We start from the raw sequence: 22,732 nt of genomic DNA, 5'->3' as shown, positions 1-22,732 counted from the left end.
TGTCCAATTCTTTTGTGAATGTTTTATTTTCTTGATGCTAATTAAATAAGTAAATTTGGAATACACATTTTCACTGACAACTTTTGTGGGACTATATATTATAAAAAATACTCTGTATCTATTTTTTAAAAAGGTTGATTTACTTTTTACATGTATTTATTAATTAATTATAGTTTTCAAATATTGTTTGGAACAGTGAACTTTATAAAATGAAATTAGTTTAGTTAACTAAAAATTGACTGAAAGTTAATTTACTCATTTGAAAAAAGTTCTGAATTCAGTGTTGGAGGTGATGAGTTGATTAAATACCTTCAACTTAAATGAATTAAATTCACAGATTAGTTTTTGAACTAAAATGGTTTGTAGCAATTGGTTTCCTTTAGTTGCCTTAACTTTATTGGGTTTTACAGTACTCAATTGGTTTGAGTTCTCTTCATTCACCGGGTTTACAGTACTCAAATTGCTTCATTTACTCAAATGAATAAAGTTCACAGTACTTATTAGGATTAATTTTTGAACTTAAATGGTTTGAGTTACCTTAACTTATTGGGTTTTACAGTGTAATAATACATTTAAACATAGAATATATTAAACTATAAATTTAGTATATTTCAACAATATTTATTAAATTATATAATAAAACTTTATCATATAATAAAACAACTGACACCATGTTTTTTGCATAAATTGCTCAGTTTGAAATATTATTTGTTATTTATGTTCCAAACTATTTTGTATTTATTTTTATTTTATTAATCACTTTATATATATATATATATATATATATATATATATATATATATATATATATATATATATATATATATATATTTTTATTAGTTTATTGTTATTTATTGACTTTATTAATTTTTTTTGTTAATGAATGTCCCTCTAAGCATGTTTCGTATATTGGCATTAAACAACAGCCATGAAAAAAGACACAACACATCTACAATGCACAATTAAAACAACAACAACAATAATAATAATAATAATATTATTATTATAACAATAATAATATATAACAATAAATATAATAATAATAATAATAATGCACATTTAAAATAATAATAATAATAATAATAATAATAATAATAATAATTATTATTATTATTATTATTTAACAATAATAATACATAACAATAAAAATAACAATAAATATACTACTCCTAATAAATACAACAATATATATATATATATATATATATATATATATATATATATATATATATATATATATATATTTAATAAAAAGAATAATAATAAATATAACAATAAGTATATTTATAGTAAATATAACAATAAAAATAACAATAATAGTAATAATGATAATAATAATAGCAAAAAATATTATAATAATAGTAAATATAATAATACTAGCTACAAATACAATAATAGAAATAATAATAATAATAATAATAACAACAATAAATATACTACTACTTATAAATACAATAATAATAACAATAATGATAACAATAAATATAATAATAATTAATAAAAAAGAATAAAAATAAATATAACAATAAGTATAATAATAATAATAGTAAATATAACAATACAAATAATAATAATAGTAATAATGATAATAATAATGATCTTAATAATAGCAATAAATATAATAGTAATTGTAAATATAATAATACTAGCTATAAATACAATAATAGAAACAATAATGATGATGATGATGATGATGATAATAACAATAAATATACTACCACTAATAAATACAATAATATTGATAATAATATAAGAATTAATATAAGAATAAGTAAATAATAATAGTAAATATAACAATAAATGTAATAATAATAGTACTCATGATAATAATAATGATAATAATAATAGCATTAAATATAATAATAATAGTAAATATAATATTAATAATATTAATAATAGCTACAAATATAACAATTATAATAATAATAATAATAATAATACAAATAATAATAATAATAATAATAATGACAATAACAACAACAACAACAACAACAACAATAATAATAGTAATTATAATATTGTATACGTCTGCATATTGTGCTGGCCAGCTTGCAATAAACTAATGCATTATATCACAAAGCTAGTTTTGAAGCTCATAGCTAGGTATGAGTCACTCAATTTTGAAAAGAAATGACCCTACAAATGTGTCATCTTTGGCAAGTGGCAACTTAAACCGTATCAAGAAGTGACTGCATTAATCCAAGGCTTTAAAACAGTATTAAACTTGTCAAAAACACTTTTTCAACGTCTAGCCTCACAATAAGCTAAGTATACAATATGAAGATCATAATTGTGGGAATATTTAGTTCAGAAAAAATAGGTTCTAATGGCTTGACTTTTCAACACCAGGCGCATTAAAAAGTTGGGAAAGAAAGAATGTGACTGACAGTGTGTGGTACGTCTGAAAAATATGCCAGTCTCAGTGAACTGAGCTCACGCACTCAGAGTTTGATTGAGAGGTGGAAAATAGCCGTTTACAGAATAAAAGCAGGTATTGCGATGAACAATTCTTCCTTTGTGCGCCGTAAACGGACACATTCCTGTCTCATGCCCTGCCCTGGAGCAGCTCACTTTTGTTAAGAGGCGCAACTTGTGTTTGATTACTATGATTATTGTTTTTATTGATGTTTATTATCATCGCCATTACATCAGGTAATGACATTGGCGCATGATGGTGAACAGAAGCAAGGAATGATGAAAATACAGGCCAATGGTTGGGATCATAGCATTAGCAGAGATGTTGGCTCGAGCGGCTGGAAGACTAGGATCAGGAAATATTCAGCTGCAGATTAGTATCGTGGTGTTCGATTCCAAAGTAAACTCTTAAAATGATTAATGACATTTAAGATGATGATGAATGTACAGTAAAGTAGGATGCAAGAGATGAGCTTGAGTTCGAAAGCATAAGCCACTGGTTATCACGTCATACGGAGAAAGGCTATTAAGCCTCAACGACGTTTATAGGAAAAATATGAAAATCTCCACGTTGTGCATTCTTATCTGGCCAGAAATCTCGCTGGGGGCTTTTTAAGCTGTGCAAATCATTGCTCCCTCTGTAGTCCAGGCTGGTGCCACTTGTCTGCGTGACCTTTAGATCTGTGCTCTTTAAGTTTGAGATATAAATGCAGGGCTTAACAATAAGATTTTTTTAGGGGGACTCAGTCAGGCCATGTGATGCCCTGATGATATTTCATAAGTCACACTACTTAAAAATTATTCAATTAAAAAAAGCAAGCAGTCAGTGTATGTACAGTAAAAAAAAAATTTATTATATTTTTTTAAAAATACGATTAGGCAAATAAATAAAAGGAAGCTAGGTTGTAAAGCCTTTGTGGAAATACCTAATTAATTTTATAGCTACTTGGCATCGTAGATAGCTAAGTTATCATTAAGTTATTTTTCATCATGAGGTAAAGCAGTGTGAATAATGACTTGTTTTATTTCTATTTTATAGACTAATTACAAAGCTACTTGCAAAGTAATTTGTGATTTGTTGTTTTAAAATTAATTTTAAATGGAAATATACAGTATTTTTGTTATTATTATTATATATTTTTAATTGTAATTTGATTTAATTTAAATGTTTATTTTAATTCAATTTAATTTTTATTTTGTTTTTAATTTATTTCTTTTTTATATATCTTTTTATTTAATTTAATGTAATTTAATATTTTTAAAATTTAATTGAATGTTTTTCCATATCCGTGTTTTTCCAGTTATATACAGTAGTACTTTTACTTTATATACATTTTTATTACAAAAGAAAAAAAGCTAAACAGGTTAAATTAATATAAGGTGTATTGTTTCAGACAGAGTACTGTATGACATACAATATTATATGTATAATATATCACACACTTATCAGAAAATTGAATATAAAAATGAAAATAGTCTGTAGAAAGGCCTACTAGATGCCAGTGCAATTACAGCTATTTATAGCCTGCAAGCGTTTATCATCATCTCTTAAAGTAAACAAGCGGGTCAAGCACTCATACTTGATAATGCACTATTTTTGTGTCGTATTGTGCGCACAACAAAACTGTGTTGGATTCTCAGCGATGCAGATCTTGGCAGATCAGTTTGTGCACTGTCAAATGTTTCGACACTTGTTTTGTGTGTATGTAGGTTTCTTGACGTCCAGATAAGCATACACAATAGCTCACCTCATTCTTTCAAGCCTTTAAATGACAGCGTCTGTCAGCTGCGATGACACGTGTGTGTGTGTGTGTGTGTGTGTGTGTGTGTGTGTGTGTGTGTGTGTGTGTGTGTGTGTGTGTGTGTGTGTGTGTGTGTGTGTGTAAAGAAGTTCACATGTGGTAGTTGTTGGTTGCTGTCAGCACAAGGTTAACTGTCAACTGTCAGGAATTGAGCTGAAACGTGTGTGTGTGTGTGTGTGTGTGTGTGTGTCTAGGCTGTTCTCATGCTAATAAAAGGAATGATGAGGAGTGTGTGGACAGGTCATGGGGAACGAAGTTCATTGGTCAATTCAGAAGTGTTTGTAGAAAGATTGAATGGCAGAATCCATGTCGGACCTCATTAATGGTCTTCTGGCTGAATGAAGACAATTAGATGGAATACTAATAGATGCATCATATAGCAGGAAAAGAAGAGAGTGTATTATTATTATTGTTGTTGTTGTTGATGTTAAAATAAATAAGAATAGGTTGCAGGGTGGCGCAGTGGGTAGCACGTTCGCCTCACAGCAAGAAGGTCGCTGGTTCGAGCCTCGGCTGGGTCAGTTGGCGTTTCTATGTGGAGTTTGCCTGTACTCACCATGTTTGCGTGGGTTTCCTTTGAGTGCTTGGGTTTCTTCCACAGGTTCAAAGACATGTGGTATAGGTGAATTGGGTAGGCTAAATTGTCTATAGTGTGTATGAATGTGTAAAACAAATGCAGGATAAGTTGGCGGTTCATTCTGCTGTGGCAACCCCAGATTAATAAAGGGACTAAGCTAAAAAGAAAATGAATGAATAAATGAATGAATGAAAAAAGAAAATTCTAAAAATAAAAGGATTTTGTAATGTAAATAAAACAATTTTCTGAATTGTTTAATTGTGAAAAAAATCTATTTATTTATTTATTACACATACTTGGCTAATTTAAATGAACTTTAATTATTTTATTTTATTTTAAATTTTTTGACAAGCACAAACATTAACAAATGAACAATGAATTGATTTTGATATTTTATTTTATTTTATTTTATTTTATTTTATTTTATTTTATTTTATTTGACTTACCAGGCACAAACATTAACAAATAAACATTTAAGTGACTTTGATATTTTATTTTATTTTATTTTATTTTAATTTGTTTTATTTTATTTTATTTTATTTCATTGTCTTATTTGTTTTTATTTATTTTTTGCCCGGCACACACATTAACAAATGAACATTAAACAATTATGTAAGTAAATACTAAATACTTATAATATACATTTATAATATTTTACTTATTAATTCTTTACAATTTTTTTTACAGTTAAGCATCATTACATGCAGCCACTTGCCATATTCAAATATTAATGAACATCAAATTATGATTAGAGTTAAGTATTTGTATGCTTTCTTGGTTTTCAGCCAACTTCACAATTACAAAACTATTTTATGGTTATGTATTTTTAGTTTTCATTTTATTAGTCTAAATGATAAAATAAAAACGTCCAGTTTGGTGCGACTTAAGGCTGTACTTGCTGCAGCTGTTGAGCTATGTGAGCCTGAAAAAAGCCTAAGGAACGCTGTCTTCTGTAGACGTAAGATGTGGTAAAAATAGATCTTTGTTTTTACAAGGATGGAGACAGTTTAAGGACATCTGTAACAGGCTAAATGATTCCCTAATTATTCGCAGTCATGGTTTCTCCCTCCTTCGGCTCTCACACACACACAGACACACAAGCTCATAAGAGATTGCTTCAGACAACTCTAGCCCGGGGCAACCCCAACCGCAGCCCATAATGAGCCAGCCTGTTGCCATGTTTACATGTGTGTTTATGTTTGAGGGCGCGAGTGAGTGATGAGCTGAGCGTGTCTGCTTGAGCGAGGGAAGTTGGTGTCATCTCAAGCATACATTTAATTAGCTGATGAATTCCAACCCTGACGTGCCGAAGCCGTGAGGAGTGTAGGAGTAGTATCGACATCTATGAGGAGCCAAAAGAGAAAAGGGTGTTCGCTTGTGTGCAAGTCGCCCCAGGCCGCGGGGACTTTCCCCACGTCAGATATAAATCCTTCCCCAACGACTGGTCCAAGATGATGTGGAGACACAAGAAAAACGCATTTTCAGCACAATTTTCACTTCAGATAATGTGTAGAATTTAAAGCTGTGTTTGCATAAATGACATTTTGGTCATTTTTATGTGTTTTCTTAACCTACAGTTGTCTGCTGCATATGCTGGGAGACTCTTGAATCGGTGGTCACTTGTTTTAGGTTTTAATAAGTACAGGACAGAGTAATAAATATATATTTCTCCATTTGTTTATGCATTTGAATTGCTTGTTATCGTGATCCTTCCTCCAACCACTTTTGATGTTTGGAAAGAGTGACATTTATTGAAATTTGTAGTAGTTTGATGTGATCTACTGCCTAAGTTGGTTTTGTAACTGACACTACAAAAGCCTAGTAATAAACTGCCAGTACTTTTCTGTTATTTTACTGACTTGTCTATGTAATATACAGTTGAAGTTAGAATTATAAGCCCCCCTGTTTATTTTTTACCTTAATTTCTGTTTAACGGAAAGAAGATTTTTTCAACACATTTCTAAACATAATAGTTTTAATAACTCATTTCTAATAACTGATTTATTCTTTGCCATGATTAGGGTACTTGAGCAAGTTATTGTATAATGATGGTTTATTCTGTAGACAGTCGAAAAAAATTGGCTAAATGGGCAAATAATTTTGACCTCAAAATGGTTCATAAAAATTAAAAACTGCTTTTATTCTAGCCAAAATAAAACAAATAAGACTTTTCCAGAAGAAAAATATTATCGGACATACCGTAAAAATTTCCTTGCTCTGTTAAACATCATTTGGGAAATATATAAAAAAAAAAAGGGGGGGGGGGTGAACAATTCTGACTTCAACTGTATGTATTTTTTATGATATATTATTTCAAACTACTAAAATATCAATCAAAAGTCACTTTGTACAATTTCACTTTAACCTCAAAAGTCAACAGAGCAAAGATAGGTCCCAGAATGCTATTCATAACTGTAAATAAATGAAATGCTATTGCACTCCTGGTTAGACCTAAACTGCATTACTTTGTCTTGTACATGTGTAATGACAATCTAATCTAATCTAATCTAATCTAATCTAATAATTTCACCCATATTTTGACTTTTGGTTTTAACCAAAGTTATTTGAACCATTAAAGTAGACACTTAAGTGCATTTAAGAAGCTGTTTATGTTACAATTATACATTTAAATTGATTAGGATATTATTTTGAAAAGTGTCATTTTTGACATAGAATTTTCTCCGGTATGAAAACTGCAGGGAAGATAAAAAATGTGAATAAAACTTTCAAAAGCACAATAAAAGTCATAAAAGTGAATATGCTCAAAATGAATGAGACAAATAAATTGCTTTTACAGCACAATTTTCACTTTGGATATTTTGTAAAATGTGGCCTATACAACAAAATCTCCAAAATTTCCACTGAGTTTCTTAGTTTGCAAATGCACAAAGGTTGCAATTTTGACGCTATTGTATAAATGATGATTATACATTTTAATAAGAACAAAGTTAGTACACTGTAAAGACCATGTTTTCATAAAAGCTGCAAATTGACTCATGACTGTCAATCATGACTGTAAAGTTAGCTTAGTTAGCTTAATTTTTTTAACTATAGGTCATTTACTTAATATTAAGGCATTAGGTTTACTCACTAATGCTAAATGACATTCATTCATTTTCTTTTTTCAACCAACTTATCAAGCATATGTTTTACACAGCAGATGCCCTTCCATCTGCAACCCAGTACTGGGAAACATCCATACACACCAATTCACACACACATACACTATGGACAATTTAGCTTATTCAATTTACCGACACTGCATGTCTTAGGACTGTGGGGGAAACTGGAGCAACCGGAGGAAACCCATGGGAACACGGGGAGAACATGCAAACTCCACACAGAAATGCTAACTGACCCAGCTGGCACTCAAACCAGCAACTTGCTGTGAGGTGACAATGCTAATCACTGAGCCACTGTGTCACCATGCTAAATGAATGGTTTTCACAACATTTGAAACATTAAAGTAAACACTTGAATTTAATACACTTTATAATTATATAAAAATACTTTGTTTTATTTGAAATAAAATGTTTTGATTTTAAAACACTGGCCATTTTTTTCTCCGAAAACGAATTTTAAAAGCTCAAAAAAAAAAAAAATATATATATATATATATCATAGACCTACATATACTCCAGTTTTTGTGGAGACATGAAGAAATTGCTTTGATGGAACAATTTTTACTTCGGATAATGCTTGAAATGTGGCCTAGCTTACATAAACAACAAAATCCTTGTCATTTCCATGTCTTTTCTTAGTCTGTAAATGCATGCAGGGAGCAATTTGGGTGCTCTCTAGCATGAATGCAATGGCTACTGCTACTTGCAAGAGCAAATTACGGTATCGCTGTTCATCTAATAGTGCTATTTTGGCATATTCATGACATCTGAAATCTGCGTCCTGGCTGTTTGTTTGGAGAAAACAATGCCTTAGAAATGAAAACTTGCTTGCGGCATGGCAAGATGCCGTGAAAGCTCTCCGCACAATCTGAAGACATAAATCTCCTTGTACCTGACAGAAACGTGTCTCTCGCAGTTCTAACTGGTATGATTGAATGTTTTGGCTCACATTTAAGAGCATGTTTGCACAGTGCAAAAAACTTAAAGCTAATTATCCCAGCAACGGCAGTGATCGCTATTGGAAGACATCCAAGCAACACAGCTACAGAGCTGATCCACTGCCGCATTATAAGGATTATTTTGAAAGTGATGCAAATTTGCGTTGCGAAGACACTTAAATATCATTTCAATCTCACGATAATCATCTGTCAGTGACTTTTGTTTTCTCGCCGAGGTGTGGTTATAGATGTGCACTCGGGTATTTCGGGACTAATTCAGATCATGCCTGTTGCAGTGGGTTCGTCTCGATGGAAAAAAAAAAACGTGTAGGTGCGATTCTGAGAAGTGTCAAATTTTAGGAACAGGTTAGATTAGTTGGTCTCTCTCTCTTTCTCCTGCTCAGTTCCTGTCTGTCTATCTTTCTTTCTCTCCATATCTTTAAACATCTCAGTTTCAGTCAGGGATTCCCCGACTCACTCGTGTTTGGGAGTTTGAGTGTGTCTGAACTCGTTAAATTAGAGCAGAAAGCACCTCGCTCAAAAAAACAGTACTTCAGTCTTATGATGTAGCACCCTGAACTATTTGTAATAATAGAGGCGTAGTTAATCTAAAAGTTAACACAAATTAACCCTCAGCCGTGTTGTGTGGCTTTCTTTGGTTGTACGTAAGAGGAGACATGATGAGAAATGTGCAGGGGTCAATGGTGAAAAGGGGATGTCAAGTATCATAGTCATTATTTACTTTCAGAAAAAAAGATATCATACATTTTACCATGATTTAGTTTCATTTTAGTTTATGTATCAAAATATATTTTGGTATTTAAAAACAGGATATTTTATAGGACAGGATCAAAATATTAAATTAATAAGTCCACATAAATCAGAAATTGCTGAGTCTTTTATTTCAGTATGTTGATGTACTTCCAATAGGATATATGCTGAAGGACATTTAATTTTCAGTAACCCAGTTAAAGCGCTTCCGTTGAACTGTATGCCGTTATAAAATTCCCATGTTTAAGATCTGTTTTCTTTGAACTGACATTGTTTCTATTTACTATGATCTTTTATGTGAAGCTGCTTTGACACAATCTACATTGTAAAAGCGCTATACAAATAAAGGTGAATTGAATTGAATTAAAAATCAATGAAAATCAATCTGAAAATCTTCACTGCCTGATATATGATGTAAAGTGGGTCTGAGAATGTACAAGAAGCACTGTATTAAATTCCATTTTTCTGCGCCATGTCTTTAAAATATGAAAATTTATTTTACTCCATTATTTTTAAAGGAGTTTCTAGGCTAGCTTTCTGATCCTAATGGTGCATGTGTATAAATGGCTTTTCATCTTATTTTACACTTGAACAACTAAATGAAAGCTTAAGTCTATTTAACTGATTATATTTTGTTTACAGTAAAATATCGATGCTGTAAAATCAATCGTATAAAATTGAGTCACATTAACCGGTTACTGAAAGTTTATCGGTAGAGGAAACTAGCTGTGCATATACCCTATTTAACAGAATACGGAGTTGGGGTGGAGCTTTCTTTTTGTGCAGCATTTCTTTATAGCAAACAAACAATAAGAAGGGCAGAGTAAAGAATATAGTCGGCGAACTGATGTCAACACAGGCACCACCACTCAAAACAAGGAAGCAACTGGTAACTGGTCATATTTTGAAGAACAAACTGTTTTTTTGTTCACAACAACTGTACAATAGCAAAATAAAAAAATTTAATTTTGATTTTACACATATTTTCGACAGAATTTGTATTCTTTGCCACTATCAAACCACTTGATTTTAGCCATTTGTCAAGGGGTTTTTAAACATTTAAAATAAAATCCAGTGAAGTATGATCACTTCTCCTTTCATAAATTTCATTAAAAAATTATATATTAATACATGTTAATAGAATAAAGATGGAACATTTTACATTTATTTAGACTATTTAGGTAATTTGAAACATTAAAGTATACACTTGCTTTTAATACATTTTGTATATACATACAATTTGCTTTTGTAAATTTAATTTGACCAAATCATTTAATTTGATTTGGACACTAAATCTACTCTCATCTGACTGTTTTTACATTGTTCTATATGATAACAGTGAATTGAATTTAAAGAAAAATGTTTCAAAAGCACAATAAAAGTGTCATAGATAGAAAATATTCTTTAAACTATGCTTTCATATGATTGATTAGTATCAAGAACAGGCTGAAATTATTATTATGTTTTCTCCTGAAATCAGTGTTTGTTCTCTTTCTACATTCATAAGGGAGTAATTGCCTGATTTGTGTACAGATTGTTTTTTTTGCGTCAAGACTTTTCAGTGAACGCTTTGAGATTCAAATTTTCATTTTAAGTTCAGTTTTGCTTTTATTATTTATTTTAAAAGACACTGTAAAATTAAAATGTAGCACACATACAATGTAAATCAAACTCACAGAATGCAGCCCTTTATATACAGGATTTCATTGTTTGACCTGGTTTACATGAGCAAACCCTTTGATGTTCTTTGTGTTTTCCCCTCACTGCAAAGCATGCAGTTCTGTGCAAACAAAGTCACTTGATATCAACTGTCAAAGACAAGAATCCTTCTCTCCGCTAAGACAGTTTTATTACCAGACAGTTTTCATATTCCCTTAAATTAGATTTATGTTTATCCCGGCAGCTGCATTGCTTATGTTACCGGGTTAAGTCATTATACTTGTATGCTTGTGTACTTGAGCGTTTAAGTCTTATGCGTAAATGCTTTGTGTTTGTCAGATCTCCTTTGACCTGGCCGAGTACACAGCAGATGTGGACGGGGTTGGAACCCTTCGGCTGCTGGATGCAGTGAAGACCTGCGGTTTAACTGACACCGTCCGCTTCTACCAGGCCTCCACCAGCGAGCTCTATGGGAAAGTACAGGAAATTCCCCAGAAAGAAACCACGCCATTTTACCCGCGATCGCCTTATGGTCAGCAAACATACGCATTAATCCAAACACTTAAAGATTACATTTTTCTGCTTTTTTAAATAAGACTAATTTCTTTTGCGCAATTGATGAAATATCATTCAGTTTAAAAATATATTATTGGAACCACAAAATGCTAATTATTCTAAATAGTTATACTTTGTAATGCATAGTAATTCCTATTTTATTTTATTACTATTTTGACATATTCACACTATAAAATATACAAAATGTTTTAATGGCATAGAAGATATTCTTGTTATTCTAATAATTTTAATAATTTTAAAAGGAAAAAATCTAGTATTTCGACCCAGGGAATGTATTTTTTAGCCGTTTGCAAGAATATACCCATGCAACTGATGACTGGTTTTGGTCCAGGGTCACATATAATCAAATATGGTACTGTATGTTCATATTAATGTATAGTATACAGATCAAAATCAAATATGTTGTTTCATTTGTATATTATAATATTGGGTAAATTAACAATGCAACATTTCCCATAATTTTCTTTTCGTACCATTTTTATTTAAAAAAAATGTGAAGCATATGCATTACTTGCATTTACTATGCATTCTATGTACAGCGTATATTTGTACACCCCTTACAAATCTCTCATTTAAATGAATATTTTCTATAGGAAGCTTTACAATAATATATTTGTGCATATACATTCCATTAGTCAGTACTAAAGCCAAATCTGGAGATAATCTTTATTTAAAGTTGAAGTTAGAATTATTAGCCCCCCTGTTTAACTTTTTCCCCAAGATTTTTTCAACACATTTTTAAACATAATAGTTTTAATAACTCATTTCTAATAAAGGATTTATTTTATCTTTGCCTTGATGACAATAAATAATATTTGACTAGATATATTTCAAGACACTTCTATTGACCTTATTCTAAAATGCGGAAGTGCACCTGTTTTCGCGACTGTCTTAGAACTTCCGTTTGAGTCGCCTATGGGAGAAATGACAAGGAATAATAAACGGCAGAAAACGGTCAAACTACTTGCTCTACAAACAAATGTTTGCATGACTATACAGACCAAGTAGAATAATATAACAAGGAAATATCAGTTTGCAACATCAAACAGCGAAACGAGCAGTTTTTAATGTCTAAAAATTAATGGAAGTGAATGAGACCGGAAGTCTCGTGCCAAAAAGATTCAAATGGCAGCACCCGCTCGTCTGCGGAGAATAAGGTCAATACTGCTTAAAATGAAATTTAAAGGCTTAACTAGGTTAATTAGGTTAACTAGGCAAGTTAGGGTAATTAGGCAAGTTATTGTATAATCGATTGTTTGTTCTGTAGACTATCGAAAAAAATTAGCTTAAAGGGGCTAATAATTTTGTCCCTAAAATGTTTTTTATAAATGCTTTTATTCTAGCCAAAAGAAGACAAATAAGACTTTCTCCAGAAAAATAAATTATCAGACACACTGTGAAAATATCCTTGCTCTGTTTAACATCGTTTAGGAAATATTTAAAAAAGAAAAAAAAGTCAAAGGGGGGCTAATAATTCTGACTTCAACTGTATATATTCACTGAGAAATGGATAAAAATATTCATTTTCAAAATTGAGTGTACTCGGTTATGATGAGCACTGTATAGGAAATCAGATTTGGGTGTTAAATGTGTGTTTGACACCAATATCATGTCTTTTTATAAAATTTCTTAAAGCGGTATTTCAACTGTCTATCTCTTTCTTTTTGTTTTGTTTTTTCTTGCAGGTGCTGCTAAGCTCTATGCATACTGGATCGTTATAAACTTCAGGGAAGCCTATAACCTCTTTGCTGTGAATGGGATCTTGTTCAATCATGAGAGTCCTAGAAGAGGTCAGACACACACCACACACACACACGATTCATAGTCTGGTGCAGAGATATTGCAGTTACTTTCACTTGGGGGCACTTTCTGGTAAAAGTAGGCCTGATTGGGTTTCATTTGGTTTTGAAAAATGCAGTAACCAGCAGCCACTGCTACGTGTCAGACCTCACATTTTCAGCACCTCATTCATCAAAACAGTCATAAGTGCTGGTCAATCTTAACAAGTCAACCTATTTTTTTTAACGCTCATGCCAAAAGGAGAGTAATGAAGTTTGAGAATGTCACCCATTCACTTAAATACCTTATAATTCATAAATGCTTTTTAATGTGTAATACATCATTCCTGTATGTTAATGGTTACATTCTTTTGTTGTACTCAAAGCAACATATTCTGAAGGGTTCGAATTTTGTACATGAACCAAATAATGGCAAATTCGTCAGTTGGTCCAGTGTTAAATTGTCTATTCTAGGTGTCAAGCTGTCAAAGTTTGCTCAAATAACATAAAAATTGCTACCAGATGGAAAAGTGTTAAGCGCAATAAGTTGTGAAAAATAACTCGGTGTCAATGCTCACAACTGACACACTCCTGAAGATCGACTCTGATAGCAAATCCAGTTCGCTTTTGCATATTGTGATGCATTCAAATCATGTCTGATAGATTATAGATTGTATATGGCTGTCGTGCTCTAACAGAAGTGAGTCTAACACACCTTTCATTGGGTGTGTGACTTGCTAACGTATAAATACAAACTTCCCAGGAGGACTTAACACCATTATTGCACTCCGATTCAAACATAATTGTGTCAGTGCTTGCATTTAGATAAACACAGATTATTATGTCTTAAATGAATGTAAACAGTTGGGTGTGTGTCAGTATACTAGATGTGTGCATTCGCTTATTTTATAAAAAAACAACACCAGAGAAATTCACTCAACAAAAGTGCTTAATTTATTTTCCAATCCAGACATTTAATCCAGCTCACGTAGCCAGCAAATACAAGTTTTGAGACATAAACAATACAGCTGACTGTAGTAAAGGAAATGATGTAAGAGTCCAAAGAGAATGCTGTGTGTGGCCAATACTCATTGTGATTGGTTTACGGGGGAGTATCACCATGACACAACATTTGGTAAAGGGTGCAGCCATGACATCTTCTCAACAACAAGAGTGTTGTTCAGTGCCCCCACCCTCAACCCCAGAACACAGGAAGAGCAGTGATGTCATCCATTTACGGATTTGGAAGCCGGTGACACAAACATCAGCAGCGCAAGTGTTTAAATGAAGGAGGGAGTGCAGGAGGGTTGCAAGATAGCTAGACGGGGAGAGATGGATGAGATGGTGTGAAAAAAGCCAACTTCATTTCCTGTCCGATCGCAGTGGTAACCTCCCGTCATTGGGTGGGTCGGTCAGCGATGATGAGTTAATCTGGTTTGGAATTCACTTTGGAATTTTGGCCGGTGTCCACTTTCACCAATAAACAAACCAACTCCGAAAGAGTTTATGAAAGATGAGGAGAGTAAAACAATCTGTTACAAATCCGTCTGGGGCGTGTGTGTGTGTGTATGTGCCCATGTGAAAGCAGTTGCACTTTGACACCTATTCAGACTTGAACGTCTAATAACAGCGGATAGTTCCAGACGTGAGAAACTGTCGTGCAGTCAATCAGAAGACATCACAGCGCTCCTGCATTACACACTCGTCTTTCGTCTTTTTGTTCACTCGCAGTCCCTCTCTTCTGTTGAAAGACGGGCGTTTTAAGAAGTTAAACCTCTCCAGGTGAGAAGGGGTGCACCTGTGTGAAGGTGTCGATGGACCTCTTAGCACTGGCAGACACGAACACGCTGTTGGATGAGCTGGGAGATGTTTTGCTCTTTCACTCCTTGTCTAGCCTCCTCAACACACCTCTGTTTGTGTTGTTGTGTTGTCAGGGCGACAAAGAAGGGAAGTGAATGAGATGCTCCTTTAATGTCTCAAATTAAACGTCACTCCTCACCTTGTGTCTCTTCTCTTTCCCTCTTTCAGTGTCTCGCTCTGTCTCTCCCACACACACTCCCACATGCACTCCAAAGTTGGAATAGTTGGATATTTGGGGCAAAACTTTTTCTTTCTTTCTTTGTTTTTTTTGCTTGCCTGGTTGGGCTAGTCTTCATAATTATCCTACAAATGCTTTCAGTTGCCTTAACACATTCATGCATGTTATATTCTACTTTTTAAAATAGTAAACAAAGAAATATTTAGACAAAAAAAAACTATTTACTCTTCCTTAAGTGTTTTCAAATCTTAATGAGTTTCTTTATTTTGTTGAACAGTAAAGAAGATATTTTGAAGAAAGCTACGGTAGGGAAAACAAATACTATGGAAGTCAGTGGTTATGTTTCCAGCTTACTTCAAAATAGCTTCTTTTACAGCTATCTACAGGTTTGGAATTAGTAAAGGTAGGCCTGTCACAATAATCAATATATCGATTTATTGCACAATACATGGACATAATTTATAGTGATGCAGTATATATCACCCACTCGTAATAACCAAGTCTAGCAAAATTTTAACTGATTGCACATCCTTTCTAAGCCCTATCATACACTTGGCGCAATAAGGCGCAAGACGTGTTTCTATGACGTGTTGCTTTTTTCAGACCATAATCTTCCCGTTTTCCGTCACGTTGTTTAAATAGCAAATCCATTTGCGCCACTTGGTGGACATATGGGTGATTCGGTCTGGGGCATAGCATGTGGGTTAGGATAAAACTCAGTTTTTTGACCACACTCTGTTATTATTGCTCATTTATCTGTTTGCTGGAAATTAGAACTGAATTTAGAAATAGTTTTGAAACAAATCTTTGCACTTAATAAACTAAATTAATTATGTAGGCTAATGGATGTCTGTGCGTAGGCCTACAACACATTTTTTTTATCCATGAAAGAGAGTGAAAGTGAAAGTAAAGAATTAGGAGGCTCATTCTCCAATTCTCGCGCTGCAGATGCTCAGTTCAACTGTTATCTCGCTAGTGAAGTGCTCAGTTTTTCCACTTACAAAGTCTGCCATGGTAATAGTAATTGCGCCATGGAACGACGCAACTGACTTTTAAAGGTAATGGGAGATGAGACTGATTAGTTTATTCTCAAAACACACCTAAAACTCATTAAGAGAATAAGCTCAACCCTGTTAGACAATGTGCCGTGGCGCAGAGCGGATTTTTCTGTCCTTAAAAAAGCAAAAGGGGATTCAGACACACCCTTAATGCTTTTGTGCCTTGCACTTTAGACGTTGCGCCTAGATTATTAAAATAGAGCTCAATATCTCTATTGAAAGTGTCAGTGTCAGTGGTTAGAAAACAACACTAATTATTAAATGATTTTACTACATAATGATTAATGATTTCAACGCCTAATTATTAAATTATTAAAATTACTATAATTAAACCTGGCATTATATAATAAGTGCCTAAAATTGTCTTGAAAATGACAATAATAGCTTTTATCACAATATATTTTGGAGCAATATATCGTACAACAAAAAATATAACATGGGAAGTCTAAGTAAAAGGCGAGTAAATGATGACAGATTTTCAATTTAGACTTTCTTTGACAAAAATGTAACTTTTTTTCATCATTTTCTCCCCCTCCAATTATTGCTTCACTTGAACACAAAATAAAATATTTAGAAAAATGTATGGAAACTGGTAGCCATTGACTTCCATACATAGTTTTTATGTTATTTTACAAGTGTATAATATAAATAAAATACTCACCAACAGAGATGTCCATTTCAGCATTTTGCATGAACACCAGAAAAAGTTGATTCAACTTAAAAGTGTAAGGCAGTTTGCTGCAGAGCTTTTTTCAGTTGACTCAACTTAAATCAAGTCAAGTGCAGTTGAACTCAAAGTTGAACTCAAGAAAGCTCTGTAGCAAGTCGCCTTACAATTTTGAGTTGAGTTTAAAGTTTGATAATAAAAGTTTGAAATAAAGTACTGACCCAACAGTTCTAGTGACAATTCAACTGCCTTGTCTGAAACACTCTCAGTGACTACCAGGTCAGCAGGCCATTTGTATTATTGAGCCCTTTGACTTTTTTTCGGGTTTAATGCTACAACATTGCCAATTGTGAAAGAGAGCAGGGTGCTGGTGTGTGTTTTTGTCATTTGCCTAAATGAACGTGGCAATGTGAGGGTAGTGTGAGCGAGCTTCATATACATGTGCATGAATGTGTGTTCAGACGTGTGTCAAGAAACAGGAACAGGACCTTGTACTGACAGTCGTTTCTTTTTTCATGTGCTGGAAATTTCTGAGTGTCAGTGACTGATAGACCAGACATCTTGACTGCACTTTATTTCCACCTGGTTTGGCAGGGTGTCTTTCCATCCATTAGAAATTTCGCCTAGATACTCAACGTTACCCTCGCTCATTACTCGTAAAATGTGCATTGACAGCGCCTGGGCACATTCTGCTGCCAACACGCACACCTGCAGGTCTGCCGCCTGGTTTGAGGCTCCTGTCCGCATAATCACAGTCTAAACCAGCCCTAAACTGGGTTGTTTTAGACTTGATGAGAGCGAGCTGCGGTCGACTCCCTGCGACTCTGCTCCTCGTCACGGCTTCCCACCGCGTGCTAAGAGACGGCCTAATTACACTCCGACTGGAAACAGGAGCCGGTGCGCGGAAATGGCCTGTCCTGGACTTTTAAACACACATGCACACAGATGCATAGCCGGCCCATTATTGCGGACTATGGTTTGGTCAATCGACTCCGATTTGCTTTTTTTCCCCCCGTCTTTTTTTAAAATGAGTGAACCGAAATCAGATCCTCAAGTCCCCCCCTGAGGTTTGTCTGTGACGACGGATTGACCCGGCTGTTTACAGTGTGGTATTTTAAACCGTTCTTCTCGTGCCAAGCTCACGCACCTGGTCGCGAGCTGCGTTTAGCACGGATTAGAAAGAGCCCTTTGTGATACCAGTAAGCCTGCACACGGGGGGCCCATGACGGACATCCTGCAAGTGGAAAGAGTGCGTCCACTTACAACTTTTTTACTTTTTTTAAGTGGCAGATCTTAAAAAAAAGCTAAAAAAAAAAGACCTTTTGTAAGAAAGTTTGGGGTCAGCGCTATATCTTATATTATTTTGAACATGTGCAAGCAGTTTTATGGCCTGACAAACTTAACATAGTTTTGATTGAAAGTTCAGCTTGCTAGTAAAAAATGATTGGCATTTATTGGTCAAGAAAACATTTCACAAAACTAGAATTTAATGTAATAAATAATAATTTTAGTATTTACCCTTGACAGATTTATACAAAGTGACTTGCATTGCATTCAAGATACCCATTTTCTTTATCAGTTCATGTATACCCTGGGACTTGAACCTATGATCTTGGCTCTCCTAAACCATCTAGGCTGCAGGAATGCCTGTAAATGCTTAAATCATTATCAATATTTATGCACTTTACAGATGCTTTTATTCAAAGCATCTTAGACTGTTTAATCAGTTCATACATTCCTTTTCAAATAAATATATATTTATACTTAGCAGTTGAGGGATGACATGGTAGTGCAGTGGGTAGCGATGTCGCCTAATAGCAAGAAGGTTGCTGGTTCGAGCCCTGGCTGGGTCAGTTGCCATTTCTGTGTGGAGTTAGCATGTTTCTCCCCATGTTGGCATAGGTTTCTTCCGGATGCTCTGGTTTCCCCCACAGTCCAAAGACATACCCTATAGGTGAATTGAATAAGCTTAATTGGCCGTAGTGTATGTGTGTGAATGCAAGAGTGCAGGCCCGGATTGGCTAGTCAGGAGGACTGGGAGAATACCCAGTGAGCCGGTCTGTTTTTTGGCCATGAGGGCCGGTGTCCCTAGCTGCTTGCACTCTCAGCAGTCACACTTTTTTTCATTTATTTATTTATTTATTTATTTATTTATTTGACCTTAGCCTCCTCTTTTTATTCATTATTTTACTGCAGCTCCGCTCTTTTTATTTATTTTCTCACAGCCCTGTGAGCAAAATGCAGCCTGTAGGTTAAAAAGAGGAGAAAAAGATTAAGCCATCAATAGAAAGTAATACTGTGGTTTAAAGAATCATGCAGATTTCAGTGCAATATCCATTTTATTCTTTATTCCAAAGGCATCATCATAACAGCACCATTGTGGTCGAGTGGTCAGCACATTGCATTACGACGCAGCTGACCCGAGTTTGAACCTCACCTGAGTAGATTTTTTTTTTTGCTTTTCATTTTAGTATTAAGATGATGTTTTAAAGAATAGCGTTGGAGATTTAGCTACCCTTTATTGTTCTCATATTTATGAAAAACATTTGAAGTTCTAAAGCAACTGTTTCTTGAAAAAGACGTGATAGTGTCATTAGAAACTGAATTGGAAATGACCTTATTTTAATATAGTCATAATATAGTCAGTCGTGAACTGAGGTGGGCAGATCTAAGGCTTAAAACCCCAGGGCTAAAAAGGAGTCCCACTCCAGCCTTGCAAGAGTGTATGGGTGCTTCCCAATGCTGCGTTGCGGCTTTAAGGGCATCCACTGCATAATAACATATGCTGGATAAGTTGGCGGTTGATTCCGCTGTGGCGATCCCAGATGAATAAAGGGACTAAACCGAAAAGAAAATTAATGAATGAACTTGGCAGTTGAGAGAGTTTTTTAAATTGAAACTAATCACACCTGTATTTAAATGATACATTATTTGCTCTTCATTGCAGGCTATGAGAATCAAACCCATGACCTTACCACTGAAAGCACTATCATCTATTCCTTTTAGCTACAGGCATGGTAAAAAATTGCTTCAGGGTATTTTTCAAATAAGTATGCTTACATTTGTTAGATGCTTTTATTCAAGCTACATATTCTCCCAAACATTGCCTGGGAATCACGACCATCTTAAGTCAGTGAAAAGAGCTGAATATTATGGTCTAGAAATCTGAGAATATCATTTTAACATGGTTCGTGAATGCGTATATTTCAGTCCACCCAATTTTGCAGTTGAGTTTTATTTTGCAATTATAGGGCATGATCTTCCCGGCACTGCTGATTCTCCCTGGAAAGAGTTGTCCAAAAAAACACACATGTGGGCTTCAGCCCAAGTCAAGAGCGTAATAGTCGTCGTTCACTTATACACTTATAGTAAGTGTGTTCCTGCTTTGACCTGGGCCTGATATTATAGGTGGTGGAGGTTTGCGTCAAGAACTCCCACCTTGGTCTGATTCAAGCTTTAGCACAACCCAGCAGGACATGAGAGCGTCCAAGGTTTCCCACAGATGAAGCATGTGTATGTGTGTGTGTGTGTGTCTGGCAGCTCAGTAGGACTTTGGACTGACTTACAGATTCTCCAGGGTGGTCCACTGACTAGACAAGAGTCTGATTTTATCCCCGTGTGTGAATGTTACTGCGTGTTTTTGCCTGTGTGTGTGAGAGGGACAGAGTGACGGCCATGGCTTCCCATTCGCTTTGCCCTAATTGTACAAATTTGCACTGACATTATGGACGGGGGTGTGGGATGAAAATAAATGATATGGACGGGTGCACATTGAGAGAAAGAGAGTGACAAGACAGAATGAATGAATCATACTCATTTTGTCATATCTTTGTCTGCATGTTTTTTTCAGGTTCAAATTTTGTAACTAGAAAGATCAGTCGCTCCGTGGCGAAGATCCACCTCGGGCAGTTGGAGTGCTTCAGCCTGGGCAATTTGGACTCCATGCGAGACTGGGGTCATGCCAAAGATTATGTGGAGGTATGAACATGCACACACCACAAACAATCCCTCTATCTATTGTTCTAAAGATGCACTTATTTGACAGCCTTTTCAGTTCTCTTTTAGTTACATTTACATTTTTACCCATGATAAGTAAGAAATAAATAATGTGTGTGTGTTTATCAAATATTTTTCAAGGTTTTTCTTCTAAGGTACATTTTTGTATTTTGTTGTGTATATTATTTCATTTTTATTATAATGATTTACATTTTACTGATACAATAAGTAATGATAGATATATTATACAGTAAATAAATAAATAGATACAAAAGTATCTATATATAAAAGAATGAATAAATAGATACATACATAGATAAATAAATAAATCAAACACACTCACATATATACATGCATACACACAGACACAGTGCACATGCTTTGATTTTGTTGCAGTAGTACATAAAAAGGATTCAGTATATGAGATAATGTTTTATTTTTATGACTTGGCCTGATTTAAACCCCAAATTTTGGACAGGAATTGTGTCACGGTTTATTGCATTAGGGTTGCTGGATTGCACAATTAGTTTCTTGTTCTTAATATTTGTTTTGTCATTACTATTGATGCAATGTGCATTCCTGTTTAATGGTGTGTCTGCCTTCCTTTTTACAAGCATTACTCTTTGTGGTAATGATGGATACAAAGTATACATCAGGTCAGGTGTCTTCTGTTGCTATTTTTGTCTGGGAACGGAAGACATTGGTCACATTTTACTGCTCAATAAATATGTCAGTGTGTCAGACATCTTACTGTGATAAAGATTCTAACATTCCCGATAAACTAAAGTCCCGATAGAGAAAATATTCAGCAACTTTTGACAAATGATTATTTATCTTATGTGGAGAAGTATTTGTTTATAGCATTGTCATCTAAAATTTAGTCCACCAAAGAAGAACAGTAACTGTGTAAGTATATAATGGACCCTTTTCACAAAAATGTTATGATGCATTTAACAGTCATTAGAATCTTAAAGTTTTTAATATTTAGGTTTAAAAAAAATTATATGAACATTTATATATATATCATATTTCATCTGCATCAAATTACAAAAAATTAATTACCACTTGTGCAAGGCGTTTGTAATGCTGCCTCTATGGGGCAGAACAGTCAATAGCTAGGTTTCCATCCACCTATTTTTAGTTGCATTTTGGATATGTGCTTATAAAAGGGTTGATGGAAATGTCAAGATGTACATAAATTTTAAAAATGCGCATAAAAAAACATATGCGCGTAACGGAGTAGGATAAACTTTTTTTTCGATAAGAAAAGATTCCCATAAACTATGATGAAAAAACTTTTACTGAACAAATTCCAGTATGCGCATTAAAAAAGAT

The 22,732-nt window shown here is 33.9% G+C and overlaps 1 protein-coding gene across 5 annotated transcripts in view; it reads left to right on the top strand.

Moving 5' to 3' along the window:
* The window catches only part of gmds (GDP-mannose 4,6-dehydratase), a 113,546-nt gene that overhangs the window by 25,374 nt on the left and 65,440 nt on the right, over positions 1-22,732 (top strand). For 4 of the 5 annotated variants that reach the window (XR_012395424.1, XR_012395423.1, NM_001102475.2 and 1 more), the window contains 3 exons: positions 11,624-11,816; positions 13,546-13,650; positions 21,252-21,379. Coding sequence is in view for 2 of the 5 variants with exons in the window: in NM_001102475.2 (NP_001095945.1) it covers positions 11,624-11,816; positions 13,546-13,650; positions 21,252-21,379 (426 nt within the window). In the remaining 3 variants the exon portion in view is untranslated. Of the gene's footprint in view, positions 1-11,623; positions 11,817-13,545; positions 13,651-21,251; positions 22,278-22,732 lie in introns of all 5 variants that reach the window. The other variant, XR_012395425.1, reaches the window with a different exon arrangement.

The sequence above is a fragment of the Danio rerio genome, chromosome 20 (assembly GCF_049306965.1).
Source record: "Danio rerio strain Tuebingen ecotype United States chromosome 20, GRCz12tu, whole genome shotgun sequence".
NCBI classification, from domain to species: domain Eukaryota; kingdom Metazoa; phylum Chordata; class Actinopteri; order Cypriniformes; family Danionidae; genus Danio; species Danio rerio.
This window is presented reverse-complemented; position numbering and strand designations above follow the sequence as displayed.